Source organism: Lagopus muta, chromosome 3, assembly GCF_023343835.1.
Source record: "Lagopus muta isolate bLagMut1 chromosome 3, bLagMut1 primary, whole genome shotgun sequence".
Taxonomy (NCBI): Eukaryota; Metazoa; Chordata; class Aves; order Galliformes; family Phasianidae; genus Lagopus; species Lagopus muta.
The window spans coordinates 58,545,716-58,559,364 of record NC_064435.1 but is presented as its reverse complement, the minus strand read 5'-3'; the positions used below and the strand labels follow the sequence as shown (position 1 = coordinate 58,559,364).

At 37.0% G+C, this 13,649-nt stretch overlaps 1 protein-coding gene across 6 annotated transcripts in view; it reads right to left on the bottom strand.

Moving 5' to 3' along the window:
- CARMIL1 (capping protein regulator and myosin 1 linker 1) overlaps positions 1-13,649 on the bottom strand; it is a 173,275-nt gene that overhangs the window by 52,090 nt on the left and 107,536 nt on the right. For all 6 annotated transcript variants that reach the window (XM_048938948.1, XM_048938950.1, XM_048938947.1 and 3 more), the window contains 5 exons: positions 11,196-11,277; positions 9,856-9,955; positions 9,715-9,769; positions 3,847-4,019; positions 1,520-1,588 (listed from right to left, as the gene is read on the bottom strand). In XM_048938948.1, coding sequence (XP_048794905.1) covers positions 1,520-1,588; positions 3,847-4,019; positions 9,715-9,769; positions 9,856-9,955; positions 11,196-11,277 — 479 coding nt within the window. The remainder of the gene's footprint in view (positions 1-1,519; positions 1,589-3,846; positions 4,020-9,714; positions 9,770-9,855; positions 9,956-11,195; positions 11,278-13,649) is intronic.

Genomic DNA, 13,649 nt, shown 5'->3' with positions numbered 1-13,649 from the left:
AACACACACAACACATTCCCAGGCATCTTCAATAAATTTCAGTGTATTCTGAGCAACAGTTCTTTCCTATTGGAATATTTATTGTTTTATATATACATAAAACATATGGTGGAAGGTATTCTGAATCTAGCATTAAGATGGATTGTTTAAAGGCTAAGCCTCTTCAGCCAGCATTGACAGTCAAGATTAAACTTTTGTTGCTTGTGACTCAGGTTGGTTTATTATGAATGATTTTAATCATTTTAAAATGTCAGAGGAGATGTAAAGTGACCTCAGCTTCCAAGCTAAATAAATGAATAGTCACCTCAACAAAGGGCAATGTCACAGAATTAGATGCAACTTTTTTTTTGAATTTTTTTTTTCCTGCCTAGATGACTTGCTTTTGCCTTAGGATTTCTCCTTTCTTTTTCATTTACTTATCCACACATCGGAACAGAAAAGTAAAGTTGATGCTAACAAGAAAGTATGCATACATTCTTTTCTACTAGACTTTCTCACAAATGTGCATGCTATTGCTTTCTGAAAGACAAATGCCTGCAAGCTGACAAATAATCTTTGCAAATGATTATTCACTATTATCAGTGAAATCACTCCAAGATTATTATCTTTATTATACACAATTTATATAATTTTCCCCATCAGTGCAATCAAATTCATTTTGAAATGAAGTATAGGAACAATAGCAGTTTCATAAACCAAGTAACTTTATGAGCTCTACACAGTTAGGACTAAGGGTGAAGACATTCCCCATGTTAGTTATATAGTTTTTCAACACACCAGAAATTGTCCAGAAATTAGCAATAGTATATTAGCATCACCATCTAAAGAGACCATTTGTTCCTGTCTGAGGGATTAATGATGTGAAACAACTGCAACTGCTGCTGAATTTAAATCTGTAATTTTCCCCTCTTAATAAACACATATTAAATACATGATGGAGATTGAGGGAGATGAAAGTCATTGATCACCTATCATTGGTAACTGCTGCAGCTATGAGTGAGCTCAGGGAAGCAAGAGGACCCAGACCACAGAGACTAAAATGAACAAGTGTGGTCCTGAGATCATTGTCATTAGTTTCAACTTGCTTGGGGAATGAAAATAAAGTCAGACCACAAAGGCATACTTTAGTAATTTTCTGTTCAGCTTCTCTCATTGAGAAGAATGGAATTTTGGCATGCTACCAGGACAAGAAAAATTATACAAAAAATCAAAACAAACAAACAAAAAACAAACCAGAAAAAGGAAAATATTCTCGAATGCAGAAATTCAGTGTCTAGAGCAGAACTCAATGGTCTTAATGCTGACAGCAGAGGATTCATGGAAAGAGCACCAGAGTTTTTTCCCCTATTTTTTGAAGGATGTGAAGTCACACATTTTCCTTTAAACTAGGCACCCCATTACTTGAGATCATTCAGCATCTTCAAATGATACTGACTGCAGTGAACTGCAGCTGCTTCTAACAATCAGGATCTGAGTGCTTGCCCTCCTTCATTGGTCATTCAGTTGCTTGAGAACTTACTTTTCCAGTGCCACAGCTATGTCCTGGAAGCCCTGAGCAGTGATATTGTTCTTGTCCCATATTACAGTTCTGAGAGGAAAAAAAAAACAAGAAGTATCACACACAAGCCAAATAAATCTATACTGAAATTTTGTGTATTGAAATAACACAGTTGTATGTCCAAAGCTGCAATGGTTGCAACATTTTAAAAAACTGTCTTCGGTCATTATGCTAGAAGCTTAAAACAACTAACGTGAGGGACAAAGATATTACAAAACTGAGATCCCCTTTCTTCCAAGAGGACTATATGCTATATTTTCTATTAGTAATATCTGAGTATAACTGTTCTAAAATGCTGTTAATAGAAAGATTTGAATATCAATCAGCAGGCCAAACAGACTTCAAGAAAAAGAAAAGAAAATTGCAGTACAACAACAAAAGAAATTCATGATGACTGGTAGCCAAAATTTTCAGTCTATTGTACATTCAATGCTCTGCCCGGTCAATTGTACAGTTCCTACAATTCCACATGCAACGTAACTAACTGACTATATATGCCATTAAATTAGGTGCATAAATTGCAGCTCTTTTGAATAAACATTTGTGATAAGAGTGATAAAGTCGTTCCTCTCCCCTCCCCCCCATCTTCTCCCCTAGTTTAGACCACTCAAGCAGACTGCCTGGCAATTTGTGAACACATGTTTAAAGATCTCATTAGCAGTCAGAAGAGACAGTCATGCAGATAAATCTTGCTTGTGCAAGAGCACTAGTTGTAGCTCTTCTTTAAAAAAAAAAAGAACAAAACAGATTCCTGGTGTTCAGAAAAAATATTCTAGATGTGGGATTTCACAGGTAGTAACACCCTTCTGCTATTGCAGAATAATTCCTTTAACCCTTTGTTTTTTAGAAGATGGAAAGATGGAGGCAAGGAAAAGAGGAAGGTAAATTCTACACCTACTCTCCAAAGATCAAAAATGTTTAAGGTGAAGTTTTTAATATTTTCGTCATTGGAACAAGCATTTATATTTCTATCAGGACAAGATTTTATAATATTTTAAGAGCAGCCAGTTACCATCATGTTATCCAGATTGTTATCACACCACAGACTGACAGCTATGACAGTCAGTGTACTGTCTGTCTGCAATCCTGAATGCCCCCAAGGTTTTATTTCTTCAGAGACCAGTGGTCATTTCTGGTTAATACAGTCCAGACACCTTAGTCACCTCTCCACTGTGTTCTTAACATTCTGGGAATAGCAAAGCAAACACTTATTTATTTTTTTAGTTCTTTCTGTATCTGAGCAGAACGGCCAGGACAGTTCTGGGGTAACAAACATTTGGAGGCCGGTCAGGAAGTTGGCTCTTCAGGTAAACAATACACCATGAAAGGTTCATTTGCATGGGCTGATAAGAGGAGTGATTACTGATTTTCCTGATGATGGTGGCATATTTAGAGGTTCTCAATTGAGATTCATGTTGGTTGAAGGTTTACTGCCTGCTAATTGTATTTGGGATAGAAAAAATGTGATACCCTGAAGCCATCAGTGCCAGTCATGTCCTAAACAACAGTGAAGCTGGCAGGTGGATGAATATGCAGAGAAGAGATGCCGAGGTCCATCAGCACTAAAAGTGGGAGGAGAGGGAAAGGAGGGTTGATCCATGTTGCTACACATTCTAAATTCCACATGCTCTTGATTCTCTACAGAGATACTACAGAAGGCAAGGGATTGTTTGTTTTTATTTCCCTCACAAGTATCAGAATTCTCTCTGCTAGGAAGGCCTCCAACAGTAAAGAGACTGTAGAACAGATTGGCTAAGCACTGGAAGAGGTTTCCCAGAGAAGTCACTGGAGATCTTCAAAGCCTACCGGGAGAAGGCTCTAAGCAACCCAGTATTAAAGTTGGCCCTGCTTTGAGAAGAAGGCTGGATTAGATGACATCCAGAGCTCCATACCAACTTAAACTCTCTCAGGCTCACAGGAAATTTAGAGCTGCCTTGTCATAACTGAAAGATACCATCTCTTCATTGCACCTATGTGTTCTTCTGTCAAAACCACAGCCCCCTCCCCTGATTTTGAAGTGGATGAGTAAATCCAATACTGTTCCTAACACTATATCATGAAAGCATGAAATATTCTTCCAATCAAATGTAAGTTTGATCCAGTTTCAGTTCTGGATATGTTTTTATAGAGAGAATCCCCATCTTTTCTTCTTTCTTTTTTTGAGAAGTTTTCCAAATGGAGACTCTATCACTTGGCTTTCCCTGGAGAGAGAAACAGCTTAAGAATAAGCCAACAACTTCATTATTATTAAACTACTTTATCTTTTACTGCAAATATGTTTCCCTTACCTGAGCTTTGTGTTTATCTGTAGAGCTTTTGCCAGCATCTTTGCTCCCATATCACCCATGGCATTTCCACTAATATCCACTTTTGTAAGAGAAGTATTGCTGCCCAAAGCATTAATAATGATGGTGACCTCAGTCTTCAGCTTGGAATCTGCGAGGGACAATGACTGCAGGGGCTGTGGAGCACAGAAAAGGCACAAATAACAGCAGCTGATAAAGCATGCATATCCACAAAAGAAGGTCCCCAAAATCTTGGAGATGACACTGAGCAAAGAATGATTTCTGTGTTTGCTGCACATGTAATATATGGTGAAGTAGAAGTTAGCAACTTACTGCACAAGTGTCAAAGACACACTCACAGGTTAAGCTGCAGTACCCTGAAAAAAGCATTAAGAAATAGTGACTTATTTTCTGTGTCCTCTGGTGAGATTTCCTTAACCAGCACGCATCCCTTCCAGTGAGAAAGAACAATATCACTGACCTCACTCAGATTGGGAACTTTACACCAAGGCCCAATTAAGGTCTGAGACATCATTAAAACAAAAACAGTTCACTTAAACTGTTTTATTATTATTACTTCAGCTTTAGGATTTGGTTTTGCATATCTGTGCGTCTTCAACTAAAGGCACAGACATATGGAAAGGATGCCACAGAAAAGTGTAACAGGTCTGAAATTAAAAGCACTGAGAAGAAGGTCCACTAACATGAGCAGGCCAATGGATATTATTCACAGTGATGTTCTGACAACTGTGCTTGCAAAATCTTTATGCAGCTTTTTATTTACAAACACACACTGTTTGCCTGAAACGAATTACCGGGCTCCTGCAAATTCCACAATAAGCCTTAAGAAAAAATGTCTGTATTCGTAAGTAGAGTCTTTCCTCCAATCTTAGTGTCCAGTACTCAAGAGCTGGAGTTTAAGAGCTACAATCTATCCACCATTATGTCTTGTGCATGATTACATCTGCTAAAATTGTAATTTGTCTTTGCTGATGTATGATAATGCCACAAAACACTTTCCCTTGCTCAAGCATGAGCTCATATGGAGAAGTGCATTGTCACTACTTAGGCATTTACCAGAGAATGAATTTTAGTAGCCTAATAAGAGAAAATCATTACCTCATGAGGACGAGTTATGGCACTAAATTAGATGCCTAAGGCATAGATTAATGTAAATTATACAACTAAACTACAGATGCACACCTTCCAGGATCCAAGGTGCTTGCATGGTACCTGCTATACAATGAGACTCTTGCTTCCAGACACTGTTGGATCACAGTGATAACCAAAAAGCTTTCAACAATAAGAAATGCATTTCTAAGTGAGGAAATACATAAAAATTTGAAGGCACAGCAGGTTTATAATTAAAAAGTCTAAGAGTAACACAAGCCACATGCTGGTTTTATTTTATATGGAAAATATTAAATTACTATGTTAATGCCCTTAATCGGTCTATGTTCCCCTGTTTTACTACATTACATACCCTAAAGAACATTAACATCATATTAGAAAGGTATTTTAGAGTTTTTGGCACACATTTGAGAAGACCTCCTGTGAGGGATTCACAGAAAAGCAGTAGCACACAGCACTCAGACACAGAAAACGCGTTAAGTTTGTGAAAGACAAATTTCTTCTGCTTCTCTTATGTTGCTATAGAAAGAGCCATTCCAGTAACTTTGCTGCAAGTGCTCACTCTCACATATCAGATTTTCTAAACCTCAAATACCTTCTCTCAGGAAAAGATTTCTCGCTCTACTTATTCCAACGCTCCTACAAAACAGTATATGGTCTGGAAAGACTTCTTCACTGTTCAGCGAGGACTGTCATTTGTACATCATTATTACTACATAAGAAATGCACTTAAATAACCATTAAAAAAAAAAAAAAAGCTTGCTATATTGGCAGTGTCTTTAAGTGGGTGAGTTGCTAATTTTCTTGCATAGCTACTCTTATCATGTACTGAATGAGCAAGGATAAAACTAGACTGATTTAGTGCCCAGAATGCAAACCACAAACAGAACATAAACTATGATTTAAGTCAAAGGCTACTAAATACTCATGAAACTAACTGACTGCCACATGAAACACATAAAAAAACCAATACCCCACAAACATTCATAAAATCCCTTAAGAGGCCAATTCTTCAACAATGAAGAGAAAACTGAATATATTCAACACTGTAACGCTTCTCCACACCTATGCAGAACTGACTACCCACTCTGAGTAACACTACACCTTGTACCTGCAGCCTAACAGCATCTTTGCAAGAGAAAAAGAAAGTGCACTGTAATGACACAGCTTCACACATCTCTTGCTTCTTTAATAAGAATGCATTATTATAGAATTATAGTACAGCATCTAATTAAATAGGGAAGAAACAATAATAAAAATGAAACAGAAAGCCAAAGCCCAGAAACTTTGATATTACATTATCGTATAAACACCAGGGAAATTTTGCTGTTTAGGTTACTAGCACTGTTTTTAAGTTGCTTAGATTTACATTTGTGTCTAATTGTATTTTCCAGTCATAAACCCAAGCTATTGATTACGTAAATCATTTTAATCATTACTCGTATTAAAACAGCAATGGATCTATTTTAAGCACGGGTAAGTATATGAAGAAGCATTTGGTGTATGACTCAGATTACAATCTCTCATTCCAGCTTTCCACACGAATAATGCACGGCTCCCTGACTGCAGCAGCCAGGCAGCGTGTGCTTTGGGCAGCACCATAATCTGCGCTCTTCAGTTCCCCTGTAACTTTTTAATGTCCTGTGGCAGTAAATGCACAGTAATGGTAGAGCAAGGGCCACTTCCTTTAGGATTCAAAGCTGAACCAATATAGCTAGAAACTTAATATGATTTTCTAAGCATTTTCTAAGTACTATTCCTGCGTGGAGCAAGAGACATACTAGGCAGCTGTCTGCAATATATGCTTTTCCCACAGTGCTACACAGTCTATGCTCTCAATTATTTGCCTGCTAGGAGATATTTTAGATTGATTTTAGTATCAGATGAGATAGAAAGAAACAAGATGCCTTCACTGATGAAGATTAACAAGAGACAAGAAAGCAGAAAGACAAAAGACAGGGTAATAGCAATAGGATCACATGCTATATTCTAAAGGTTAATGCAGGACAAAAAAAACTATTGGAGGACTGCTCTGAAAGTAATGCCTCATATTTTAATTATGTTGCCCCATGATGGCAGAGGTGGATGCTGGTGGTGTGCCAGTAGAGGCTGAACCTTCTCACCAATATTCCGTTACATTTTGTTGTCGTTGGCAGATGGCAGCAGAGAAGTCTGACAGAATGGAAGTGCACATGGAGGAAAGGTGTGCCATTTAATTCCTCCCTGTGGAAAAAATGACATTCACTGACATTCACTGACACTTGCTGAATGTTTATGGAGACCAAACAGTGGATACGAGCAAAGTGAAAGCGGAACTGCATGGACAGTATTTTCCCAGCAACACCACTGCCATAGCAGCTGTGAAACAGTGGGTCACCTCCATTGGCATGGACTTTTAGAACACAGCATGCAGGCTCTTATTTATTGCCATTGAAAACACTTAACTAATGGTGGTGGACCGTGTTGAAAAAGTGTTTCATTGCTAAGAATTTGGTCTATCAAATAGTGTTAATGTGCTCTTTGCTGCTGTTGTAGTTTCCATGCAAATAAATAGAAGGTGTTACTTACAGAGCAATCTATGTAAAAATATGTTTTTGGTGGATTAATTCACTTTAACATTGTGAAAGCAGGATGAAAATAAAAAGCATGTTTGCCTAGGTTAGCTCAGCAAAGACATTCTGAGAAGGAATTACAGGAGCCTGATTGTGGAAAAGGCAGGAAATAAAACAATGGTTTGCATTGCTCAGAAGGTACAAAGAAAAGGAGCACAAAAAACCTGAAGCCGATGATGCAAGAGAGGGAGAGCCATGAGAATAATACATCCACAATTTAACATTACTTTTTATGTGTCCTGGAGGCTTCAAAATTCGAATGAAGTTTTACTTTTGTGCATGCATATTATGAACAGGATTGTCATATAAATAGTACGAAAAAAATGCACATTTGAAAGAAAGTTTGGATGCTGAAAGGAGGCAGTGTGCGTTGAAGGAGTATTTTAGAATATAGCATACGTTGGAAGAAATTCACTTGCAACAAAGCTAATGGATGAAATTGAAAAAAAAACAATGTAAATTTATACTTGCTTATAACTCATCTGATTTGGCACAACAGTCTTAAAGGGTAGCTGCTAAAGAAAGACATCAAGGCCCTGGAGTGTGTTCAGAGAAGAGCAACAAAGCTGGTGATGGGTCTGGAGCAGAAGTCTTACGGGGGGCTGCTGAGGGAGCTAGAATTGTTCAGTCTGGAGAAGAGGAGGCTCAGAGGTGATCTTATAGCTCTCTACAACTACCTGCAGGGAGGTAGGGGTTGGCCTCTTCACCCATATATCTAGCAATAGGACAAGAGGAATGGCCTCAAGTTGTGCCAGGGGAGATTCAGGTTGGATGTTAGGAAATACTCCTACGAGAGAGTGGTCAGTGCTGAAACAGCTGCTCAGGGAGGTGATGGACTCACTACCCCCAGGGGTGTTCAACAAGCAGTTAGATGTTGTACTGAGGGACATGGTTTAGTGGGAAATATTGGTGACAGGTGGAGGTTTGGACTGGATGATCTTTTCTTGGAGGTCTTTTCCAGTCTTGGAGATTCTACGATTCTATGGTTGTATAACGATTTACCATGAGATACAAGGCAGAACAGAGAAAAGTCCAAAGAGAAGGAGGAGATGATATCTGATGAAAGGAGGTGGCTATACAATCCAAAATTAAAAGGTGACAGTTTGGAACAAGAAATAATACAGAGATCTACCAACATACTTCTTAGGAAGAATGATACTTCACTCTCCTTGTGCACACAAGGACTTACTGCTTTCATTACTGCTGCTAACTCAGAATTAGCCCTGGTGTTCATATTGCAACTCTTCACTGCAACACACAGACATCCCGCCTTTAAAGAATGAGAAAATAGGCAAAGAATCAAGAAAAAATAAGTACCTCTAATATAAATTATAAGGATGTGGGGAGGAGAGAGGGCTGTTTCAACACATTACTTCAAAACAGTGACAAAAGATGAACACAGAATATGGGTCTAACGATCTCATATGGAAGACTTCAGGAATCCTAGTGAAAAACATTCCACTGAACTGTAGGGTATGGACACAGATAGTAGGAGAAAATATGAAAGCAGTGTCGACTGTGAACTTGGAAGTGGGACAATAAAGACAACACGATTATCAGGTGTTAAGACCTGGAGTCTACAGCTGTTTTTGGAGAATGAGGAAAGCAGAGGAGCTTGCACATTATTTGCAAGAGGCATGAAGGAGAAAGAAAGGACTAAAAATGATTACTAAAGTTTGACAGGCATGAGAGTGTACAGTGGTCAGGAAATAGTGCATTTTATTATTAACTAAAATAAATATATAAAATAAAATAAATCCACTATTGAGGGAATATCACCACCCAGAGAACACTAGTGTTGTAATATCCTATCAGGACACAGAACTTTTGAAAACTTGAATGTACATAGCTGTATAATTTCAACTTAAAGCAATTTAGATTAAATATATCCAGCTGTTTGGAATGAGTTGCTTTTCAACAAGCACAGATCCTAAGAAGCATGTACCTACCCTCTACACATAATTCAATTTATTGAGGGCAAAAAAAGTCACCATGATGTGTTGGATGTGTTTGTTCAGGATCTTGATCAAATTTTACACAGCAAGTTAACACAACAAAGGAAAATTATTAGAAATAGGCTCTGAAGGTACAAATTACACATGATGGTATTAGGCAGAAAGATACTCACTGAATCCTCGTCTTGAATCATCTGAACTAAATTATCAAGTACTGGAGTGAGATTTCTGAGGGAAGAAAAGTTAGGAAGATGATGAAATCAGCAGCTTCTTCTCATTACTCACTGTATTATTTAAAAGAAAAAAAGCCTTACTTGGATTTCATGTTGTTAAAGTTTTTGCCTAATGCCAAGTGCCTTATTGATCGGTTTTTACTAAGCCAGACTACAAGGGTTGAGAGGTCAGATTCTAGGCCTGTAAAGAATCAGATCAGATTAAGAATTAGAACGCTTTTCCACAGAAGTCCCAGAGAGGGACCAATTATTAAAACTAAATTCATTCAAGTAATCACATCAGTGTACTATTTCAAAGAGTTCTAGACAAGTTTCTCTTCTTCTATTCATATATTTCATCACTGTTTTTCATGAAAATAAATGCATCCTTCTAAAACAAACCTTTTAAATCGCTATCCTAATCAGCCATTGAAAGCATCTCTCAGACAGAAAGAGAAATGTAATCCCCTATCCACAGTCCAGTCACTTGAGAAATTCCTTAAGGCAAACTGTGAGCTCTGTACCAATAAGCTCTCAAAGCCTGCAGATGCAGAGGTTAACATAACAGGCTATGAATAACATGATTTAAAACAACAAGCCAAGCTTTATTCCATTACTGAGTAAGAAAAATAATTTGCTCTACTACTGTATTCCCAACCTAATGTTAGGTTTGAAAAGTCCAATGGATAGATTACTAACAACTAGAATCTAGATCCATGGAATAACTTCGAAGTCAAATATCTTTATATACTTACAACAATTGATCTCTTTACATAATTTGACTCCGTAACCTCCTAAAGCTTTCCACTTGCCTTTCTGGCTTTTCAGCTGTAGTGGGAATCTGAACTAGTTCTGTATTTGGCTGTCAGAGAAGCCAACACAGCTAGGTGAGTTCTCCTGTTCCACACATCTACAATTTGAGTTTGCAAGATCAGAAGCCAGTTGGTATTCCCAGCTAGAAAACACAGGGTCTACAAACCACCAATAGTCTAAGACTTTTACAAAGAATCAAGCTCTGATCTGAAGCTGGTTGACCACTTGCTCCAACTTTTATTCTCTTACTTCTTCAGTGTCACAGCTTGACTCCATTTCTGGTCCTCCTCCTTTTACTACACTTTCATTTCCCATTTAGCTTTTCATTCTCTCTTATTTAAACCCACTTCAAACAAAATCTTGTTAATATGATGCTTGCTTCCTTCAATTTATTCTGTCATGTCATACTTACTTCAAACAACATAAATTTCTGAAGGTAGAGTTATTCTATTAATATTTCTTATACACTTTATAGCAACGCCACTTCCTGACCTGTGACTTTTCCATAACAAATATGGTCAATAATCATAAATCAAGCATAACCATCCTTGATTGCATTTTGAGCTGAAAGAAAAGACATCTCATTTTTGGGACCTGCATGGTCCTCCATTCCTGTGCTGTGTACTTACCATTATCTGAAATATCTAGGCTGGTGATATTGCGTATTTCTGCTATGCATCCTTCCAAGACTTGTGCACCTCCCGATCTTAACTAGAGACAAAACATCAACCATTTTTGCAAACTAGTTATGGTTTTGAGATCACACAGATAAGAGTAATAGAAGTGGAGGTACTACCAGCAGCTAAAACAACAACAGAGGCCAAAGACATCAAAACAACTGCACACACATTCCTACTATTCTGACTCCCATCCTTCACTCTCACCATTTACACGTAAATAAGAAAAAGACTCTACTTCCTCACTACTCTGCAGTTACACAGGGAATGATGTAAGTGGTTTAAACAGAATGAATCCTTTAGCACTTGCGCTGGGCAGTGACTGCAGGTCTTTAGTTCAGGTTTTCCATTGGAAAGGGCCAGTATATTTCCAGTTTCCAGTAAGAAAAAAAGCTTGTCCAAGTATACAAGCATGCACTACTGTAATTCTTGAGTTCCATTACAGTCAAGTCTTACAGCTGGCATCTTGCAAGCTTAATGTTATAGCAAGCACAGTGACAGTAGTTCCAGTTAAAAGATAAGAAGCCAAATCAAAATCAATCAAATAATGTTTCCCTATTGCAGAAAAGAACATTAAAATAATGCAAAAGTAAATTAGTCACAAAACCATAAACAAGAAAAATCATTAATCTACCTTATTCTGTAGCTCTAAACTAGGAATAAAAGAGAAAAATGACAACAAAAATGCCTATCTGGAAACTATACTTACATTATTAATCTGAAATAGTAAATGAATATACAGGAAATGTCAAGATTTAGTGGGAAAAATAATGAAGTCACCTAAGAGAAAATGTCAATGTTAAGAATCAAAGAGATGAAAACCTAAACACTTACTTACTAATGCTATTGAATTAAATAACAAAACTGTTTTTCTCCAAAAAAGTAAAAAAAAAACACATTTTCTTATTTCTTTCAGCTACACAAACTATGTAAAATATACTGTATGACCATCAGCAAGAAAAACAAAGTAAGCAAAAGTTTTATTAAAATTAAATTTTTGCAAAACAGTTTCCAATTTCACTGCATCAAAAAAAGAAAAAAAAAAAAAAAAAAGCCAAGCTTTTTCAAACATAAAGCAGCCATTTCACCTCCTGTGCATAAAGAAATGAGTAAAATTTCACTTAGTTCTCTTGTCCAAACATCCTGAATCAATCTGTTGACAGTTCTGCGAACAGCCTTTTCAATCACGCTATAAATGAGGCAACCACAAATACTTTCTAGAAGTATTTTTCAATAAAGACTTGATTTGGCAGTTTTTAGAAACTTGGAGATCTGTGATTGGTTAACAAACAGTTCAGTAACTTGAGCATTTTAACACCAGTGGTGGTTAGAGACAGCATATAAATGATAAGTCCGCATTTGAAAGCGTAAGATACAGAATATAATATGCCCTTCCTCATCTGCATGAAAAAAAAGCCTACTTGCACCTATTAGTCCTACTCTCCCTAGAAGTGGTCACAGTGGAAATCTGTATTTGTGCTAAAACTGGTGCACATTGAACTCAGTGTTGTTTCTCTAAGAACATCTGTAATACTTGCTGGCTGTATGAATGTCAAAATCATTCAGTTTCGCTCTCTGATTCTCTCAGGGTTGCCCACTACAAGACAACCATTTCACACAGGCTGCCACATCAATTACTGGAAAATATACACAACTGGCGGATTATACGTGGTCTTGTCAAAGTTAAAAACTACTTTCACAATGTTACAATTTGTTTTCCACTGTAGCCAAAACTCCAGCATGCCACAGAAATTATAAAGTTTACCATAAAGGAAATGAAGATTTAGTTCAAATAAAATATTCTAATATTTGTACTAAAATGCCAATGTTAATAATTAGTTTCCATGACAAGAATATTTATTCATAGATAAAAAGGTAAAACACATGGCAAGGATTGGTTATTTGTATGGTTTTTGGTATGATACATGTTCTATACTCAGAAAAATTGTGCATATATATTATGAAGTGTTTAAGCAGACAACTTTTTCAAGCAATTTTGGATCTTGTACCAATAACACTGTATCAAAAATATTAAATACGCAGATGTTTATTGTGCACAAATGTTGATATCTATTTAATCTGAAGGTGATGGTAAATACTGTACTTTTAGGATCAGTTTTTATTACAGTCATAGTAAAGTCATATACATAAAAGCAGAGACTAACTGCAGGGCTATATGTCAATGCAGATTTGATAGCAAAAACAAAACTCTGCAACATCTGCATGATATACGAGACTACACATAAAAGCTTTTATTTAGAAATTGTAGAACAAGCACTTCAGCAGTCAAAAAAGCCAAGTGTGTTCAAAACTAGGAGGTATATGGGATGGAGAAACAAAGCTGTCTATCAATTTATAAATTAAGGTAAAGGATGGAGGGTACTTACACAGTGACCAAGCTAAGGG